Raw genomic sequence first — 22,036 nt, 5'->3', positions numbered from 1 at the left:
CCTCTTCTCAAAGATAATTCACAGCGCAGACTGCTCAGTCTGGCTTTCCTACTTCTACAGGACGATTACGGTGCAGACAACTTGGTCTGACCACATCTCTTCTCAGAGGTCCTACACAGTGCAGACTGTTGAGTCTTGCTTTCCCCTCGTCTTGGATTACCCTACCTACTAACAAGACACCATTCGGTGGTGGTCCGCGCGATCTCTCGGTGACTGTTGCAGCTTACGGTAGCTTCTACAGTGCAGACTATTTAGTCTGGCTTTCCTTGATTCGGAGGACGTTTTACACAGCTTAGCCATCTGGCCACACTGGGTTACAAGTTCATGCATTGACAGGCTCCGATCATTCTCATGACGATTCCTGGGCTTTCCCGTTTTCTCCAGACAGTTTGACTACAAACACCACAGATCCTATTGGGCAGGACACTTGCAGGTCTATTGGCACTTCTTTTAGGACAAGGAGTTGTTTTCACACTCAGTTCGGGACCTTCATGCAGTATCTTCACCTTGTATCGGCCGAGTACAACAGTTTGCTACATTGCTTGTGGCGGCACTTTACCATGGAGATCTCTCGGTGGTTCGAACACCCCAAACTGTTACTACACTCATGGAGTATCCTTCAGTGGACATCGCAGCAGACATCTTCATCATTTGCCTCACATCTTCGGCTTCATGCTGTTTGTTCAGCACCAGGTGCTGAGAGGGGGTGTTAGACTTACACCACTCTGCTGCTTCACAAGTCTAGGGCATAAATGTATAGCTAATGTGCCAAGTCTAATTGCTTACATCCACAAGTCTAGCTACCAAGTCGTGGATTATTTTGAAGAGGTGAATTCTAGTTGTAGGTTCATTTCTTTGTGTCATAACGTGCAGGGAATAATTTTAGACGACATAGTTTCGGGTGAGAGCTAAAGTTTACCGCCCTTTAGTAAGGCTACACGCAGGTTTCATGGTTCCGTCGCCGAGACTACGTCACTTTTTCCTCGAGAAGTGAGCCTTGGTTTGTTTTGGGCGAGGTGAAGACACAGAGTGCAGGTACTTGGAATTCCACTATGGTTGACAGGACGGATGACACCAAAGAAGAAGGTTCCTCTTTATAAGACAGACAGGCTATTCCTACAGTGTATAAGGTTGGTGAAAGTTCACGACCACCATTGTCTATACCTTTTATTGATGTGAATGTGCCACAAGCTCAAGGGATAATGATTGGGCAACTAAAACCCTTTCTCTCCATGAGCAGGTGACTAGGACGCCAATTCCTCAGGCTATACCAGTTCAGCCAACCACCTATGAGTGTCCAAATGTTGGTCTAATGGACAAGGAACTACCTTCCAAGCTATGCATCACGTATTTCCACCACCTACGGTACATCCTGGGTATTTTGGAGGTGAATCTGTGTTTCAAAGCATGGGTAGTTATGCGCCTAGAAATCAACAGTATATGCCACGAACAGTGTTTGGGGGTATGCAAGGCATGATGTCAAACCCCATGTATGGTAATATTGGCTTACATCCAAGGTTTCAAAGTACTCGGGGTCAATTATTTGGGTATGGCTGGTTTCTCCAATCAGCAAGCAAATATGGCACTAGGAAGCCAAAATACTAATGGCCAAGCAGCACAGATGATCCCAACCACTGCACCCATGTTGCAGACACTTGAGTATAACAATTTGACAGTGCTTGACAAGCCGAAACCATACAAAGATCGACACTTTTAGTGCTTTTGAAGACAAGACTGTTAGGTGCAACGGAATGAATGTTGTATTTTCTCAAGATTAGTGATCTTTATTGCTCAAGGTTCCTTTTAGTTCTTAGGGAAAGAGAGAGCTTTCCGTCTTATGGAGAATGCTATGATCACGAACAAAGTGAGTGGATATTGTGCGTGCAAGTGAATGAGACTGAGAGAAGGAGAGAGAAGAGATACGACACCCGAGAGGTTGTAAAACCCTCCTCCGAAGGCCCCACTCTCGTCGGCGAGAGTGGTCTACTTTGATTGCACAAAGGTGTACAATGCGCATGCAATGGACTGATGCAATGGGACTATGCCGATGACGACGACAACTTCGTGGCTGAAAATTGGGATCTTCTATCTGCTGATTTTCATGGACTGTTCGGGGCTGAAATGGCTGTTTTGACTGCGTTTTTAGGGCTGAAAATGGGGGAACATCTGCAACAGTCTTGGGATGGTTCTGCTACTGAGTCATAGGCTGAAAATTGCGAGGATCTGCTGCTGTTTTGGGCTGAGAATTATAAACGTTGATGCTGCGGCTCTGTAGGCTGCGTTTTTAGGTGGACAACCTTGGCTGAAAAACGCTGCCACAGCAGGTTCACTAAAACTGAAAAACGCTGGTCTTGAAGGCTGAAATCGCTGATGTCTTGCTGGCTGCCTAGCGTTAGTGATTGGCTGCGCTGAGTATGCAGGGACAAAATCGCCAAGGGCTAATGTGAGTTGGTCGCGGAAAAACACCAAGGATGGCCTTGGATGGTGATGGATCTTGATGCTGAGGGGGGTACTGCTGAGAAGTTGCCTATTGAGCGGGAAGCTCCTGCTGCCTCTTCTGCCAGAAAGTGCTAACTTGGGTTTGCTTATATATTAACTTAGCAAAATTGCCTTACCTACTTTTGTCGGAAAGTCACTTAAAAATAATAAGTGAAAATACCAATAAATAGGAAAATAGGCTAAATGCACTAGAAAATTCCCCTAACTGATGCTAATGGATTCTGATAGGAATTCCGATGATCATGTTGTGTGCAACCAGAGGATATGCATCTATGCTAAGTGACTGGGCATGCACGGTCTACGAATACACTCACAAAAGTGCCAGATCACTGCTATTCTAAACTTGACTGAACTGACTGAACCCTGTTGTGGTGTAGCTTGTCCACGGACACATAGGGTTGGGATGTGTCACGTGACATCCTCTCCTTTTCAAAGTGAGGTATTGGTACCGAACTGTATGGCGTCGAGGGAGATCGCCAACAGCATCCGGAATCCTGGAAGGGACTCTTCGCCGGCCCACTCTGATGTGTGGGTCGTGCGGTACTTGAACTTCATAAAGGTCTGCAACGCTTGCTTCTTTGGGCCGCGCCGAAAGCGACACAAAGTCTTCTGTGGTTCCGTCCTTGCTTTAACTGCGTCTAGAGTCTTGCTTCTTTCGTCTTCAAGAATCTCCATGGCTGAAAATTCATGAAACCATCTCCAACACAAAACCATGAACATACCCATTCCATGTAAAGTGAAGGAAAAAAATCTTGTCTTTGCTAAAGATTGTGTATGCAATGTAGATGAACATAGAGACGGAGTGACAACCCGTTCATCAAACACATGCAAACAATGAGGTCGAATCTTTTATGTTTGATCGAAATCAATCAACTGTGGCAAATCACAATGGAAATGTCCATGCTTGGTGCTCATACTATCATGTGCTCTTTCGGAAACTGTGTCATGCCACGGAAGAGACACGGAATGTGACTTTCTGACATACAGACTTTTCCACTTTTCATGAACAATCCGCATACATTCGTGCTCATCCATGAGAGAAACGTGCTCAACATACAATATGTCATGCCTAGGAAAAGGGATCACATAACGATGCTGACTAAAATACAAGAAACGATCACGAATGAAACACTCGAACAATGCGTGCGTATCAATCATGCCAACACATAATACTTCCTGTGACGATTCTTTGGACCAAGGCTCGAGAGCCAAGATCGATCCTTCATGATTGATTGTATCTGCAACGAGGTTAGCTTCGCTAGAACAAGCATCAACTAACACATCATCATTGTGAACAATCACTTCATCTTCATGCAGCTTATCATGCTTGTGAGAAATCACATCTTGATCATGCAAATCATCATGCTTATCATTATCATTCAAATCATCATCATGCTTCACACAATCGTGCAAATCCCGTGTATCATGCTTTGGAGAAGAAGAGACTGAGAGAGTCTCATTTTCCTGATTCTCGACAATCGGCGCCTGCACATTAGATAATAGTAGGACAAACTCTTGCATGCGTTGATCTATCTGCGCTTCACGCGCTAACCGTCTTTCTTTGCGCTTGCGAGCCAATTCGGCTAGTCTTTCTATGGACTCGCGATCCAATTCTGCGTTTCTTTCACTGGCCGCCAAGCGTGCTTGTTCGCACTCACGTTCCATGGCTGCCATTCTTTCTTCGTGCCACACTTCTCGTTGTCTACCTTGTCGTACCATCATGTCCATCATTGTCTTGCACCAAGCTTCCATAGAAGCTGGTGCAATCCTTGACGTAGACGGGGAAGGGTCAGAAAAACCTCCTGGTGGGGAAAATTCTTCTTCGCCTCTCTCATGCTCATCACCTCCAAGCGAAATATCCATTCCGCTTCGAGTGATGACCATTCTGAAGTTGTGGGTTCTTGTGGGTTCTTGGGGGTTTTGGGTTCTTAAGTTCACGAGGAACTTGGGGTCTTGAGGGTCTTGGTTTCTTAAATTCACGAGGAACTTGGGTTCTTGGGGGTCTTGAGGTTTTCTTTCGCTTGCAACTCGCGTTGCAGAAGGATCTTCTCTTCACCCGAGTTCTACTCTTTTCTGCGGACGCACCCCTCGGCGGCCTTGCGCTCACACCAAGGTTGCTTTTTCCCACCTCACGTCGATTGGCCGGCCGCTAAGTGCAAGGTCTGCTCTCAATGAGTGAAAAGAGACACAAGGGGAGGCTGGACAAGCCCTTCTTTCTTGGGATTCCTGTCACTCTTCAACAAAACACGATTAGGAATCGCCACGCCCAAGCGAACTTGGGTTCGTGCAATTGCAATAAGCAAAAAAATTCTTGTGATTCTTGTGGTTCTTTCCTTGAGTAATGCAGAACACTTCCAAAGCTCTGATACCAATGTTAGGTGCAACGGAATGAATGTTGTATTTTCTCAAGATTAGTGATCTTTATTGCTCAAGGTTCCTTTTAGTTCTTAGGGAAAGAGAGAGCTTTCCGTCTTATTATGGAGAATGCTATGATCACAAACAAAGTGAGTGGATATTGTGCGTGCAAGTGAATGAGACTGAGAGAAGGAGAGAGAAGAGATGCGACACCCGAGAGGTTGTAAAACCCTCCTCCGAAGGCCCCACTCTCGTCGGCGAGAGTGGTCTACTTTGATTGCACAAAGGTGCGCATGCAATGGACTGATGCAATGGGACTATGCCGATGACGACGACGACTTCGTGGCTGAAAATTGGGATCTTCTATCTGCTGATTTTCATGGACTGTTCGGGGCTGAAATGGCTGTTTTGACTGCGTTGTAAGGGCTGAAAATGGGGGAACATCTACAACCGTCTTGGGATGGTTCTGCTACTGAGTCATAGGCTGAAAACTGCGAGGATCTGCTGCTGTTTTGGGCTGAGAATTAAAAACGCTGATGCTGCTGCTCTGTAGGCTGCGTTTTTAGGTGGACAACCTTGGCTGAAAAACCCTGCCACAGCAGGTTCACTAAAACTGAAAAACGCTGGTCTTGAAGGCTGAAATCGTTGATGTCTTGCTGGCTGCCTAGCGTTAGTGACTGGCTGCAAAAACGCTGAGTATGCAGGGACAAAATCGCCAAGGGCTAATGTGAGTTGGTCGCGGAAAAATACCAAGGATGGCCTTGGATGGTGATGGATCTTGATGCTGAGGGGGGTACTACTGAGAAGTTGCCTGTTGAGCGGGAAGCTCCTGCTGCCTCTTCTGCCAGAAAGTGCTAACTTGGGTTTGCTTATATATTAACTTAGCAAAATTGCGCTACCTACTTTTGTCGGAAAGTCACTTAAAAATAATAAGTGAAAATACCAATAAATAGGAAAATAGGCTAAATGCACTAGAAAATTCCCCTAACTGATGCTAATGGATTCTGATAGGAATTCCGATGATCATGTTGTGTGCAACCAGAGGATATGCATCTATGCTAAGTGACTGGGCATGTACGGTCTACGAATAGACTCACAAAAGTGCCAGATCACTGCTATTCTAAACTTGACTGAACTGACTGAACCCTGCTGTGGTGTAGCTTGTCCACGGACACATAGGGTTGGGATGTGTCGCGTGACAAAGACAAAGGCTTTTACCTTCCTTCAACGTTTGATATCGCATATACACAGAGGAATTTTACAAAGGCTTCGAAGGTTCGAAAAGCTTTCACTTTCTTAAAAGGAAATGCGGTGGACAACTTTGTTAATGCAAGGATAGGCACCCGCCACATGGGTTTACTTCAAACAGATGTTTGCATCTGCATGGCTCTCAAATGAGTTTGAAGTTGATGTCATGACAAAATGGCACCAACTAAATGCGGCTCGCTGCAAAAACTTTGATAAGTATAACCACAAGTTTTGTAAAGCGCTACTTTCACGAACTTCCTACAGATTTGCGCCATTGACAGAGCAGATAAAAAAGTACTGTTGTACGCTCTCTAAAGGGCTCAATTACTGTTCAAAGAACACAGTGACCACCCTTCCTCAACTAATGGAGGTTGCCAACACTGGTAATGCCTTGTTGAAGGAGACGACACTGGATTCCAAGGCAACGTGAAAGGGGGTCAGTCAAAGAAAAATTCAGCAAAGAAGCCCTTTGCAAAAGCGACTCCTCAAGCTTCCCAAAGGTCAGGGGAAAACACAGAAAGCTAAAGACTCGGCTAAGACTTCTAGAGGACAGACCAAGAAACAGAGAAAGCCTTTTGTGCGTAAGTCTTTCGAGGAAAAGAAGGCTTTAATGGCTGATGGCTGAGGGTAAATGCTTTATTTGCAAGCAGCCTCGTCACTTTGTTGCCAATTGTCCAAAGAAGAAAATACCATCTGACTTATATGACAAAGAGGACACGAAAAGAAAGAAGCCCAAACCCACAGTCGGTTTAGTGTCAGATATGGTGGGGGATAGGCCAAACTCTGATGCCAGTGAACTATGCAGAGCGTAAGGTAAAGTCGGGGTATTTCTCTGATTCATTAACGTCTCAGTTACCACCAAAGAGGCCTCGAAATCATGCGATAGATTTGGTACCAGGTTGACATGCCAACAGGATAGACCCGAGGTGCACACAACTGCAACTGCTACCGACATTGCCAACTCCGACCTACGGGTCCAAACACCAATAACTTGAACTCCTACACAAGGGTCCAAATCAATCATAGGGAGCTCTGTCTGCCCCTCTCTGCCACTCACAAGCCTCTCTCTGGCTGAAGCCAGTGGTGACAGCGATCTATATGTGACTAGAAGGTGGGAATCCGGGCCAGTGTGGTTGTCACCACACCAGCAGCCTCTCTGCCGCCCTTCCCTGGGTCATTGTCACTGATGTCCTCCCGTCGCTTGCTTTTACCTTTGTCCTTTGCAAAATCTTTGTCTTTGCCTTTGGATCTGCAATCCTTGGCCAAATGACCTCGCTTTCCGCACTTGTAACAATGGTACTTTGTCCTTTTTCTGGGATCCGAAGCAGCATGTGCCTCGCCATGTGTGTCAACCGTCTCAGAAATCGGAATTTTGCCTTGAGTAGCCAACACGGCTTTCTCCTCAATGAGAAAAGAGCTGAGATCATCAAATTCCAGCTTTTCCTTCATGACTTGTAGCCGTAGGGTTCTAGACACCGTTTCATACTCTGGAGGCAACTTCATAAGGACCAAAGCAGCTAATTGGGTACTGATAAGTGCACTCTTCATAGTTGCCAGTTGATCATGCACAACTTTAATCTTCATCAGAAATGATTGCATGGAACTTCCTCGGGGGAAATGGATTTCAAATAGCTGTCCAAGAAGGGTGACTGCTCGCATCTGGAATCTCGATCAAACATTCCGACAAGCTTGAACCACATTTCGTTGGCAGTCTTCAAGGTCTGAATGGCTGGAGATAAGTCCTTCGTAAGAGATTCTGCAATGGCCGACATCGCCTTCGCATTGGACCCATCCCAATCGACACACGATTGGAGGTGCTCTTCATCTTGAAGGCGGGTGTACCTGTTGTTGGAATCCCTTATGGGACGAGGCTTCGTGCCGTCGACAATATCCCATAACCCTTTCCGAGTAAACCAAAGCCGCATAATCAAATTCCAATGAGCGTAGTTGCCGTCGTTCAATTTGTCGCTGGCGCTCGAGCAAGGGGAGCCATCGTGAAGTTGCGAAAGCCTGGTACGTGTACTGTCTCGCACTCCGAAATCTGTCCGCACAAATCCCAAGCCGCACAAGTTCTTCCCTCTTTTGCCACTCCAACAGATCCCTCTTTGCTACACCAAAACTGCCACAAAAGGACAACTCCTCCAATGGAATCTCCAAGGGCTCCCCGCCGATGCCCTTCTCCTGTGGAAAACACTGCCACGCCACAAACCCTTGCCGATCCCCACAGGCCAAAACCGGGCCACCTTTGCCTCTCAAAACGCAGGGCAGCAAGGTGAGCAGGCGAGAAGAACAAGCAAAAAAACTTGCCAAACGGGGCTGCAGATTGCCTCTCAAAACCCTAGACAGTAGGTCAATGTACTCATTGCTGGGCAACAAGGCGAACACGTTGCGTTTTCAAAACGTTGGACTGTAGGCGTTTCCACGCAAGGAATAGGGCAGGGCAAGGCAGAGCAGGCTATTTGGTAGCAGGTGGAAAAACACCAAGGCCAGCAGGGTGTGCAAGCGAGCTGGGTTTTTTTTTTTTGCGCTGAGAAGAGAGCAGGTGAAAACACCAGGCACTACTGGGCAGAATTCAACGTTGGGCAGCAAATGGAAAGAAAAAAACGACAGGTGATAAAAAACGCAGGCAACCAGCAGGGCATAAATTTGTGGGCGAGTACTTCGTCTTCTCCTCCGAGACGCCTCACTCCGCCAAGGTCTATGCCAAATGACGCTCTGATACCATGTCAGAGTCGGCAATGCGGAAGCGTGTAGACCAAGGTGAGAAGCACGGGAGAGAGAGAGAGAGAGATGTATTGAACCAATCAACCAAGGCAATGAGATAACAGATGATAATACAATGGGGACTGAAGGTTTCTTATATAGAAACCTTAGTAAATTGCCCTACCCAGACTTTGACTAATAAGTGAAATAAATCCCTAAAAGCCAAAATAAATACTGGGTTCACACTGGGCAGTTCACTTGAGATGCATAAACTTTAACAAGAACCTCCTCTCCGGTGCCTACACCTCTGTTGTGGTGCTCTGCATCGTGGTGATCACATCGTCTCCCTATAGATGCTTTGAGAGTAAAAATGCTAGGGGAATGCCCCTGTTGCCCATCACATGTCTGACGGTGCTGCCCTGCTCGCCGTGGAAAAAAACGCTAGAAATGGGAGCAGCCAACAAAAACGCTAGGCATGTGGACCCCCCCTCTAGCCGCCATACTCCTCCCTAGAGCTGCCCAATGAGGACGCCCTGCACCACAGGAACTCTCTGCACACACTACTCCCCAAGGTGCCCCTCCTCCTACCACCAGTCCCCAGAGAAAGAGGGTAAAATGGATGCCCAGTAGGGGCATGGGGACAATACCGGCAAGGCTCGGAAAAATACCCTAGCCTGCAGAAGCCTAATGACCATGGAACCAAGCAAAAACCCAAGACTAAACATGGCTAGACACAACCCGGCATAAGAAACCTACCTCACACTGGCCGGGCACAACCACAAAACAGTCCTCACTCCCTAACACCCGTCCCTAGGAGAAACTGGGACCGACTGGATGAACCAAGATAGATGCCAAAACCCCCTCTCAGCTCCTAGAAAGGAAGTCGGACCACGAAGCTGGAGTGAGCAATCTGCAACTATAAAGAGAGGGTTTAGTCGACGAGGATATCTGCTCCTAAAATCTAAGGTCAAGCCATACACGAAGGTTGTATCATCCAACCACTGCCCCCGAAAGACGTCCGAGAAGTATTATGTTGTTTGCTGAAAGTAAATCCAGCTCTATCAAGAATCTCCTCAAGCCAACCGACTCACAAGTCGCACAACCAGCATCTGCAGAAGGTACTGTTGCTGACCGCTCCAAAAGAATGCATCAAAACTGAGGGTAAAGGCATAAATTACTGGTATCCGGATCATTTCCCAACTCTAAAGTGTTTCACCCTCGAGGAAAGAGTTGGAAACCTGCACCTCCGGTCATATACACCATGCCAAAAATTAAAATCTCCAAGCTGCATGTGAATCGGGAACAAACATCCAGCAAAAAGGAACACACATCGATACTGAGACTGCAACTAGCATGGCAAGATCAAGAGAAGATTCTGCTTCCAAGCTCTGCAAGAGAAGAACAAGGTGCTGTAGAAAGCCACCAAATCCATATCCCCCTCTAAAGGGAGAACACCCGAACCATGAATAATTGTCATAACTCTCCAATAGTCTCTGTCTGTGTAACCTGGATCACCAAAGGGAGGTGAATCCGAAAGGAAATATACATCTGGAACCTGGAACCAAATCTGGGAGAACCAAGAAGATTGTCTCCCCTCTTCAAAGAATGCCGGCTAACTGTAACTGGTTCTTAATCCGAGAAGGACCGCTGTCCACTTTTACGAAATAACATGTGAGTCTAAGGATAAGGGAAGTAGGTGTATCCCGAATGGTACAGTCTTCAAGGATCAATCTGGAAGACCAGGCATAGGAACTCCTGCTCGGTCGCAATGGGAAGAGCAACCGTCACACCACAAATTCGAAAGACGAGGCAACCACCGAAATGGCTAAATAAGAACATCTGCCAAGATACTAACTGCATAGTGGACTCAAGCACACCATCCAAAACCACAAGAAATGGGCAAGGGAAACCAAGGACAGGAAGACCCCGCTGAATGGAGCACCGGAAGTCAATTGAAGATAATAATCTAGAAGCCCCCACTGAAGGAGAAATATCCTCAAAAGTACGCTATGTGGAAACAACTGACTCAATCCCACATCGGAACAGAGCAAACACTTTCACTGAAAGCTCAAGAGCTGAAGCGGAGGACTCCTCCCAAGATAGAAGTCCTCCCTTCCCGCTCAATCTTGGAAAAAGAGAATAAGTACCACCAAAAAGAAACCTGAGACAAGCTAACGTAAAACTTCTTTCTCTGTAATTAAATAGCAAAACCTGAATCTCATGGAACTCGAGACTCAAAGAGAATTACACCATCGATAAACTGAGATTGCTGAGAATAGGAAGACACGAAGGGTTGTCACCTGAGGATCATGTTTGCCAAAGAAGTCGTCGGGGTCCAACAAGGACCTAGCTACTCAAACAAAACTCCCTAAGAGCAAACCAAATGTCCGCCACTTCTCTGCACCTGCCAAGATCAACCCTATAGGCACAATCCAATACAATATGCCAAACTGCATACAAACTCAGATAACTTAATACAATATGCCAAACTGCATACAGACTCAGATAACTTGCTTCCTTAAAATCTTCAACAAAATTGTCCTTTGTACTTGTGTTGAAGAGAACATACCCACAACTCAACTGTGCAATAAATATCCAATACACAACATGACACCAATACTCATATGAAGAGTAAAGGAACCAGCTTGAGGAACAAGCCCGTGAAGAACGTTGGGGCTGATCTGTAACATGCCAGAAAGCTAGGCAAAACACTGCAAGGGAAAAGAACCTGCTATACTAGCCAATCGTGGCCAGATCTGCACCCGAAAAGGGTTGCCCCCAAGGTTGGAGCTCTCCAAAGGGAGGTACGAAAGAAGCATCCAAATGTTGCTGACTGCGATTGCTGCAGCGTATGACAGCTTTGACTTCGGCTTATTCATCAATCAGCATTGGATTCTTGGGAGATCCTTCTTCAGATGAGTAACCACAGATCTTTATTTGGAAGGATTGGACAGTTGCAGACCTATCGGCACTCCTTTACAAATGTTGAGTCTGTCTCGAGAGTAGTTGTGTATACACAGTTCAGGACCTATATCTTCGAGTAGCCCCCTTGCCGGGTGTAGAACTGCAGTTGTCTACACTGCTTGTGATGGCATCATCCTACCAAGATTTATTCATGGTTGTCATTCTCGGACTGCTGCTACACTCATGGATTATTGTCCTTCTGTGGACATTGCAACAGATATCTTCATTGTGGGCCCCACATCTTCAATTTCTGACAGTTTGCTCAAAATCAGGTGGGGAGGTGGGGGTGTACACCACTCTGCTGCTCCACTTTGGGTTTAGGGCATGCTTGTCTAGCTGGTATGTCTCGCACGCTGGCAGGCTTTGCATTTTGCGTATGGGTTGCATTTAATCCTAGCCAGCAGTTTTGGCCCGATCACCCACAGATGCCATTTTTAACAGGGTCAGCATCATGTCCAACAACCCCAAACAGACGTTTAAAACCCCTGATTACGAGTGCATGTGCGTCCACATACACACACACAGAGAGAGAGAGAGAGAGAGAGAGAAGAGCTTGCATAGAAAAGGACATGGATTTGAAGGCTACCTGAATGTAGCGAGGACCCATGACAGAATAGCACGGGCTTCTCATTTCTGTCATGCCACATCGTCGTGGGTGCTCCAGGCGTGCGTCAACATCTTCGATGCCCACCAGAAACCTCTCCATAGCGTCCAACAACAGCTTTGCAACGACTGCTAAACAAGCCTGAATCGAAACTGCAGTAACATGAAAGAATTACAAATGGAGATGGAGATAACCTCTGAAGAGCGTCGGGACTCGGGAGCTCGGAGGAGTCTCAAGACAAAGGTAAAGGACTCGCGATCAATCTAGAAACGTCGGAAAAGTGAAAAGACTGTGACACGCATTTGGTCCACAGCGGGAACTTATCACTTGTTGACACTGCCTGCTTGGAGGAGTGATATTGGAGATCCTTTGTGACGCCCCAGTTTCTGGGCGCGTCGGGGAGGGGGCCCGGCGGGGATTCTTACCCGCACGCAGCCGAGGGAGTGCTCTGTCTTCAAGGGGCCCGTCGGGGATTCTTACCCGCACGCGGCCGAGGGACTTCTACCTTCAAGGGGCCCGACGGGGATTTATACCCGCGCGCAGCCAAGGGACCAGGGTGTTGCTTCAAGGGGTCCTGGCACGGACGGCCCCGGCTCAAGAGGACCCGGCTCGGACGGCACCGGCTCGGGTCAAGTTGCCTTCTCGGGGGCCCGGCTCGGACGGGACCGGCTCGGGCGTGGTTGCGTTCCATGGGGCGACGGCCGTTTGTGTTTCGCGGGTCTTCGCGGGTCTCGCGTCTCGGGTCCCTAGCCCCACGTAGCCTCAGGCTCCGCCGCACCGCCGACGGGTCATAGCGTGCCCCGGGGAACCTTGCGTGGAGTCCCCACGGTGCGCGAGTGCGTGGAGTGAGGCTAACGTGCCTAGGTGGGGGGTCCCCTCCCGTGGCCGGTCTTCGGGAGGCTCATACCCCTTATATACACCCCCGTTTGAAGAGAGTTCGACGACCGCGTCGAACGTGGGAAAAGAGTGCTCGGCTATGCATGAGGCCGTGGGGACAAAGGGGTGCATATAAGTGCAAAGTGATCAAAAACTGTTCCCAAATGCAAGTAAGTAGGCATGCTTTGTTTTTGTCATTTTTGAAGATGAGTGTGTGTGTATTTTTGGGGTTTTGGCAGAAGGCTGAAAAAGTATGCTTTGAACACCCAAGTAGAATTCCCCGTACTTGAGCGTTCCCCGAATAGGTAACCCGATGTGCGCGGAGCCACCTGCTGCGTTGGTCCGCGCGGAGGCTTCTTGAAAGCCGAATCTGAAATAGCGTTCCGTCGCAATGCAGCACTTGCGAGTTGGTCCCTGTTTGGACGTCGTTTGGATCTTCAGCTCAGCATGGGCCACAAAACGTGGCCGGGGCGCGACGAACACCGTTGGCTTGGTTCGTCGCGTTTTTGGAGTTTCTCTGTTTTTGTCATAAAGAGCCCTGTCTGGCTCGCATCTGCCTTTTCTTCATGTGAAGAGCCCTGTCTGGCTCACATCTTTGCTTTTTGTCATGTGGAGGTGCCCGGCTCGGATCGGGGCCGGCGCGGGTCACGGGTGACGGCCCGTTGTTTGGACGCGTCACGAAGAGCCCTGTCTGGCTCGCATCGTTCCTTTTCCTCATGGAGGTGCCCGGCTCGGATCGGGGCCGGCGCGGGTCACGGGTGACGGCCCGGTGTTCAGGGAACGCGTCACGGTGCGGAGGGCGTGTGGTTGCTTTCTGGAGCTCTCTTCACCAGGATTTTGACGACCCGGGCCATTGCGGTTGGAGTCGTCGTGAGTATCGTGCGCGTCGGGCACGTTAGTCTTCGGCTCGTTTCCAGGAGCTCGTTCTGGAGCTCTGATACCAAGTGTAACGCCCCAGTTTCTGGGCGCGTCGGGGAGGGGGCCCGGCGGGGATTCTTACCCGCACGCAGCCGAGGGAGTGCTCTGTCTTCAAGGGGCCCGTCGGGGATTCTTACCCGCACGCGGCCGAGGGACTTCTACCTTCAAGGGGCCCGGCGGGGATTTATACCCGCGCGCAGCCAAGGGACCAGGGTGTTGCTTCAAGGGGTCCTGGCACGGACGGCCCCGGCTCAGGAGGACCCGGCTCGGACGGCACCGGCTCGGGTCAAGTTGCCTTCTCGGGGGCCCGGCTCGGACGGGACCGGCTCGGGCGTGGTTGCGTTCCATGGGGCGACGGCCGTTTGTGTTTCGCGGGTCTTCGCGGGTCTCGCGTCTCGGGTCCCTAGCCCCACGTAGCCTCAGGCTCCGCCGCACCGCCGACGGGTCATAGCGTGCCCCGGGGAACCTTGCGTGGAGTCCCCACGATGCGCGAGTGCGTGGAGTGAGGCTAACGTGCCTAGGTGGGGGGTCCCCTCCCGTGGCCGGTCTTCGGGAGGCTCATACCCCTTATATCCTTGCAATAAAAATAGCACGTGTGTAAAAAAAGCTAATTTCGCAGGGAGATTAGAGCAGAGACGAGAGCAAGGTATGTTGCCACAGCTCTCTCTCTCTCTCTCTCTCTCTCTCTCTCTCTCTCTCTCTCACATAGGCAGTGCCGTCGTTGGCAAGTTAGTGACGGCCTTGTTCTCTTTGGTTGGGAAACAAGTGATACAATCACGAGGCTTGCCCTTATGAAGGTGCACCTATCATCTTGTTTTAAGCCACAACAAGGTCAAAACATGACAATTTGCACTAAGCGAGGTAATATTGTGCCTTCCTATAAGTACTCACTTAAGGGAGATATTAATTGCAAGTACTATTAATGGTTCAACCTAGTTTCCAGCTAGGAAAAGTCCACATATACAATTCTTGTTTGAAATACATGTCAAATGGAAAAATTGCTAGCTTCAAAGACCTAACGACTTGCACCAAATGGGCTACACATGTTACATATTGATGTTACTTATTGTGAATGGCATACAATTAGACAGTTTCAGCAATAGACTCTCTCATGCTCTATTAGCGCATCAAGGCAAAAAAAATGAACAAGATGTGTAAATAGTATGGCTGTAATGGCAATTATACTTGTAGGTTTCCGAGGGACCGATAGAAATAAGTGTGTGAAGATGGGAAAAACAAAATAATATAAAAAAAATTACTTGCTCAACGCCTGCATTGCTTGCTAAAACGGCAAATTTGTTGGGGAGGGTGTAGGGCAGTTGAAAGATGAAGGGCGGCACCTGCTGCTGCTGCATGCAACAAAGGCTAGGCCAATGGAAAAATTTCGAGGGTTGTTCCTTTGAAAGTGTGCATGGTGGCTGGGGCCGTTGCAGTGAGAGAGAACAAGACAGTTGGAGTGGAGGAGTTGTGTGTACGTGTGTGTGTGTGTGTGTGTGCTCTTTTGTGGCTTGGAGACGGCATGCACAATATGCCCCCTTAAAAAATGTGGACGTCATTGGTTGAGGGAGTGGGTTGTTAGAAAGAAACCAAATAGCTATGAGAGAGAGAGAGAGAGAGAGAGAGATGTTGAGCCGTCATTGTAGAGAGAGATGTGTGTGTGTGTGTGTGTGTGTGTGTGTGTGTGTTTATTTAAAGATCGGTATGGGATTGTTCTTGTCTTAAAAAAACTACTACAACGTCAAACTTTCCCTCTTTTGCTCGGTATTCCATTCCCCATTTGAGTAGCAAGTCTTTAGTTCAAAGTTCGTCAAAGAGATCTTTAAGGTCTCTTTGATTGTCCCTATGATGCTACTTCCTTCAAACGGTTTTTTTGGGGCTTACTTCTACAATGAGAGGGGTAGATGAAGAACAAAAAGAGAAGATTAACCTTTCTTCTCCTTCCTTTACAACTTCCCTACTCTTCTCCCAATTGTTCCCATAATGACTTTTTCTCCTACAATTTTCGTCCTCATTCGATGCTTAATGCATCGTAATAAATCTCTTAATCAAGCTAATTCTATTTCATTCCATAATTCTTTTACAATTTCCTTTTTAAATCATCTTATTTAAATTCTTAATTAAGCAAAGATTCTTTTAATTGAATTATATGACGCTTTTATGCACCTATGAGAAAAAAAAGAATTGTCGTACTTACCAAGCATCATGGTAATAAGTTAAGTAAAGCAAAATTAGATGTGGGATTTAATTAGTCATGAGTCTCATCATATCCACGTTTCTAGCACTGCCAAGAGCCTTTTAACATGGCTTTGATACCAGTGATATAGACGAAGGTGCAAAGAGCATGCAAAATACCGAAAATAACATGCTACAAACCATAAAACGACATATTTACATACCCGGCGTATCGCATGAGCACATAATCAATGTTATACGTGACGAGAGAGAGACAGAGAGCGTGGAAGAGTATGAGAATGCGTGCAGATGCACCTCCTAGAGCGAAGTGCTACATCGCCACGACTAGAGAAAAGAGAGGAGGGAGAGAAGAATAGACACGGGCATTGGGTGCAATCTCTCCCCGTGCAAGAGTGAGCATTTTCCTCTTGCATGTATTTATTTATAGATTTCTTGAATGCTCAAAATGAGTACACATTGGCTGGCTGAACATAAATGGTCATAGCTCATAAAGAGCACTTGAATAATAAAATAACATAAATGTGATGTCCTTTTGTATAGCCCATAGCTCAGTCATGCTTTTTCCACCTATTAGCTGTAGAAAATAATCCTATATCAATTTCCATTACAAGTATCTCCTTAACTCCTATCATTTTGAAGTGATCAGAAGAGTCCGCAACACCTTATCAACTAGAATAGGCATAACTTGGTATATGCATGCAGTAATGCTTCAACTTCCCATGACAACACTAGATTGGGATGCCAAGCCCTACTAGTCCACCTTTGCTTTGTAATATAGCCCCCGTAATGGACTTGTAAGTTGTGTTGCCAGATTTAGTATATCCTATGCTTGCAAACATAGCATGACAAGTCACACCGCCACAAAGGCCCTGCTCATGTGTGTCTTGAGGACTACATGTAGACTAACAAGGAAGGCAACCAACACCTCCATATTCATCAGGTATTATATGTGCTCTATTAGGCAGGGATGCTGATGGCGACACCAAAACGTCATATAAGCGTCAAAAAATGGCTTCGCTTATGTGATGTAAATAATAACCATTTTTGTTTTGCGTCGTTTAAGCGACGCACTGTAAAATACGTCGCTTCAGCGATGCTTTTTTTTTGGCATATATTTGTCGGGCTCCCAAGAGCCTGCCAACCATATATCTGCTTACTTATAACCAAGGCTCTCTCTCTCTCTCTCTCTCTCTCTCTCTCTCTCTCTCTCTCTCTCTCTCACACACACACACACACACACACACACACACACACACACACACACACAAGGCTCTCGTTGGATAGATCTCTAAGGTATCTTGGTGTAATGGAAATTGCCTATGAACTTTGGAAGTAGCGGAATTAGGAAATTAGGTGAAGTACTTTTAAGAGATTACTTTGTGAGCATAGCGGGTTATCTTAATTGATGGTAGCAACATAAACATGGTACTTAGTTAACTTGGCATGAACAATAATTTTGAAAAGAGAGAGAGTTTAGAGAGCATGACAATAGTTGAGGACCGGATTCATATGGAGCCAATCCCCCCCTCCAATAGGCATTTGTAATATAGTTTCTCCCATCAAGAGAGACTTGGTACAATACAATTGTTGTGACCTAGGTGATGCAATGGAGATGGAAAGCTTCATGCATTACAAACATAACATAAACTTGAAGAAAGAATTAACTATCCCAAGCCTCAGTCCCAAGGCCTCAAACACCTTCGAAGGTGGAGAGAGCTAGCGGGGAATGAGGATATGGAAGAGGAAGAAGAAACATTCCATAGGAGAAAAAAATAGTTCCTCACTTATCATTACTCTTCTTGCTAGCATACATAATAGCATAGTAATGAATATGGAGAAGATGGAAAGCTTAAGCATTGAAGCATGGCTCTTGGTTGGATTTGCATTCCATAGCCAAGAGTGTTGGTGTAGGCTCTCACTCTCACAAGCTTGGAGAAGGAAGTGGTGTTCCTCAACTTTCACCAAGTGAGAATGGATCCACAAAATGATTGTGTGTGTGGTGTATATCCCCCTAGCACCCCCCCTCCTTGCTTTGGGCGAGTGGTAGCCTTTCCACATGTTGCAAGCTCATTGGACCCCTCTCCCCCTAGCCAATCACATGTAGCATGCAGTCAAGTACATGGGTAGTCTTTTGACAAGTGTCCTCCTTACCCCTTGGAGAGAGAGAGCATGAAAATATCTAGATATTTGTTGGATGGAAGTAGAAGGTCATTGGACCCCTCTTTAGCCCAACCAATAGCATTCAAGCACACCATGTGGTTAAGCTTAGTAAGAGTCTGACATGTGTCCCATGTGCCATTTTAGAAAAGGGGTGCCCCTTGGGTGAGTGGATGGTTAGGTCAAAGATTCCTCTAACTTTGGGATTTTTATGCATAGGAAGATTCTCAAGCAACTTCCTCAGTAACTGTGTAGGGTCTCTTTTTGACTTAAGCATCTTATCCCCCATGCATAGGAAGCTTCTCAAGCAACTTACTCATTAAATGTGACAAGTACCTCAAGTACCTTAGTCATCAAGCATGGCAAGCACCTTAGGTGGAGTTCCCATCTCAAGCTCAGCCCTATCTTGCCTAAGGTCAAAGGCAAGTTTAGGTCAAGTTCCCACCTCAAGCACAACCCTAGCTTGCTTAAGGTCAGAGACTAGTTTAGGTCGGGTTCCCATCTGAAGCTCAGCCTTAGCTTGCTTAAGATCAAAGGCAAGTTTAGGTCGGGTTCCCACCTCAAGCATAGCCCTAGCTTGCTTAAGGGCAAAGGACTTTTAACACTAACCATTGGAGGTCTTTAATGAAGCTAACCATAAGGTCTTTTGAGCTCCATTAGTTAACCTTGCTCTTTGACAGACCATCTCTCATTTGGGCCCCTTTACCATTGGCCCCGTGTCGAGATAGATCCGTAAGCACATGTCTATATTCTAACCCTTGTTCCCGTTTATTATCCCACATTAAATGATCAGTTTAATATGAGAAAATCATTTGGATTGCTTAGATATTAGATATTTAATGACATTACCTCTCTCTTGAAATCATAGTCATCCTCGACTATGAGGTAAAAGAGATAAAGTCATAGTCATTAGTCAATTTGTCTTAGCGGGTAGAGAATCCCTTTTTACCCTACGACATCATTCCAAGATGGATGACTAATCCATTTGGTGCTTGGGAGACATTACTGCCGCAAGCATGTCTGCTCTTTAGTCCATTTCATCCTCCCAAGTAGAGTGACAAATTCTACATGGTGTTTGAGAGAGGTCGTCATCCCAAACATGATTCTTAGTATGCATACTACTTAAATTTGTGCACCATAAAGAGAGAATTAGTCTTATAAGACAAAAACATTGATCATTTTAAAGAAACATGTACATTTGCTTACTCTAATGTAGCATTGTAAGCGTTGACAAGGTTCATACTATCCTTAAGATGGATTCCTTGCATCCATCTAGCATCTTCAAAAGGATAATTTTTGAACTTAATAAGTTACCATCGGATAATCTTACCATGTCGTAGTACCTTGTCTTCATGTCGAAGGATAGCTTCGGATTGTAGCACCTCTTCTTGGTCTTCGATTTTGGGAGGGTCTTCAATAATTGGTTCATTTGGAGACTCTCCTTTGTAGGGCTTAATTAGGCTCACATGAAAAGCTTTGTGTATGAGCCAATGGTTATGTAACTTGAGTTGATAAGCCACCTCATTGATTGGCTTCAAAATTTGAAACGGACCATAGTATCTTTTTGCTAGTTTAGCATAATACTTTTGATGGCCCGTAGGATTTTTGCCCATCATTTGCCTCAATCGAGCCTTAGGAAACTTAAGTAAGACCCAATCATTTTCTTTGAACGTTAAGGCCCTTCTGTGCTTGTCAGCATCAGCTTTTTGCCTTAGTTGGGAGATGGATGAGAGAGAGAGAGAGAGAGAGAGAGAGAGAAAATAAAAAACCAAAGAGAGATAGAGAGGGAGAGAAGACGGAAGAGAGAGGTAAGGGGAGAAAACAGAGAGAGAGAGAGAGAGAGATTAGGTTAAGATTTAAATTAGATTAAGTTAGATTACATTTAGATTTATGTTTATGTTGAGTTTAAGATTAGGTTAGATATAGATTTACGTTAGATTAAAATTAGGTTAGATATAAAATTAGGAAAGTATTAAAGATTAGCTAGCTATGTTAGATTTAAGTTAGATTACATTTAGGTTTAGGATTTAAGATTGGTTTAGATTTAGGTTTATGTTGAGTATAATATTAAATTAGACTTAGATTTAAGATTAAAACAAGATTTTAAATTAACTAGATTAAATTTAGATTAGTTAGATTACATTTAGGTTTAGGTTAGATTTAGGTTTATTTTGAGTTTAAGATTAGATTAGATCTAGATTTATGTTCGATTTAAGATTAAATTAGATTTAAGTGCATGTGAATGGAGGCGCGCTTTGCCCAAAGAGCAAACACTAGTTACAAAACAATATGTATATTCCCATCTAAATTCGACACTTATTAACTCACACAGTAGCCATATTTAATTAGCCACGAATCACCACATGTTCAATTAGGTTAGATTTAAGATTAGATTTTGGATTGAGTTTTTATATTAAAGTCTACCTTCGGGATTACGGTAAAGAAATTAGAGTTAGACAAACGGTGATCCCTCTTTTCCTGTCTACGGATGCGACCTTAAGTTATAAAGCTTTCAACGGCATGATACTCAGATTGGAGGCCAACATAAATGTGCTAAGTAATCCCTCGAACAAAGATCTACTGTGAAGAGATGTTAAGATGCTGTGAAATGCTACAGCCAGAGAAGAGGCAAAGGGGTTTTTCCACTACATGCACTATCATGTAGACGTGGGTGTGTATATTTCTCGTACCCACAAATATAGGCATTGACCAATAAAGACGAGATTATAACCCGGTGGTTCTGATCTCCGTGCACCTCTAGACTGAGGTGTGCGGGGATTGGACATGACTAGAGAATGTGAGATAGTTTACAGTGTGAACAAAGAGAGAGAGAGAGAGAGAGAGAGAGAGAGAGAGAGAGAGAGATAAAAGATAGAGGATGCCAATAGAAGATTAAATTTATGTCCAGGTTATAAGATTATTACCCTCATTATGAGTAGTGACGAGGATGTGGGGCCGTCCAACCAAAACACCTATCTCTCAACAAGGATCTTATGTCCTTGTAATCAATGCAAGCATGCTGTGTGACGGACAAGACGTGTTTCTTTGCAGCACGTTCGTAAATTTGGCGAGTTCGATCTATCTATTATAAATCGATTTGTTTCCAATTATAACTCGTCGAACTCTAACGCTGTCCAACAAGCAGCAATCTTGCAACCCAATAGACGTGTTTGTCGTAGGCGCTTTGGTCAAGCAGCATACGTAAGGCCACAAGATGTAGCCTCTGACAGCTCGGAGGATGATCATACAGACCACATTCCCAACGAGAAAATGTTTGAGCCCAAGATCGATGAATGATCGAGATGATCATGGATTCAGAAAGGCTTATCTATGATGATATGAAAAGTGAAGCCGATACGCCATTGTATGATGGAGCACATATGTCTAGATTGAAGGCGCTCCTGGTTCTTCTCAACATGTAGGCAAAGTTTGGATGGAGTGACATTAGCATCACAACGCTTTTCAGGTGATCTATTACAATGTGTTTACTTTAACAAAAAACTCTAGATGTATAATGAT

General features: G+C 45.8%; 1 protein-coding gene across 2 annotated transcripts in view; it reads right to left on the bottom strand.

Moving 5' to 3' along the window:
- Positions 1-12,701, bottom strand: part of HSA32 (Aldolase-type TIM barrel family protein) — a 45,110-nt gene extending 32,409 nt beyond the window's left edge. Inside the window, exons 1-2 of one of the 2 annotated variants that reach the window (XM_086508963.1) lie at positions 12,568-12,701; positions 12,356-12,501 (exon numbers count right to left, since the gene is read on the bottom strand). In XM_086508963.1, the coding sequence (XP_086365089.1) occupies positions 12,356-12,475 (120 nt within the window). In that variant the 5' untranslated portion in view covers positions 12,476-12,501; positions 12,568-12,701. Of the gene's footprint in view, positions 1-12,355 lie in introns of both variants that reach the window. The other variant, XM_086508962.1, reaches the window with a different exon arrangement.
- Positions 12,702-22,036: the final 9,335 nt, after the last annotated feature.

Source organism: Adiantum capillus-veneris, chromosome 3 (genome assembly GCF_014529385.1).
Source record: "Adiantum capillus-veneris isolate H3 chromosome 3, ASM1452938v2, whole genome shotgun sequence".
NCBI lineage: Eukaryota > Viridiplantae > Streptophyta > Polypodiopsida > Polypodiales > Pteridaceae > Adiantum > Adiantum capillus-veneris.
Note: the sequence above shows the minus strand (reverse complement) of the source record. Positions and strands in the feature narration are given on the sequence as shown.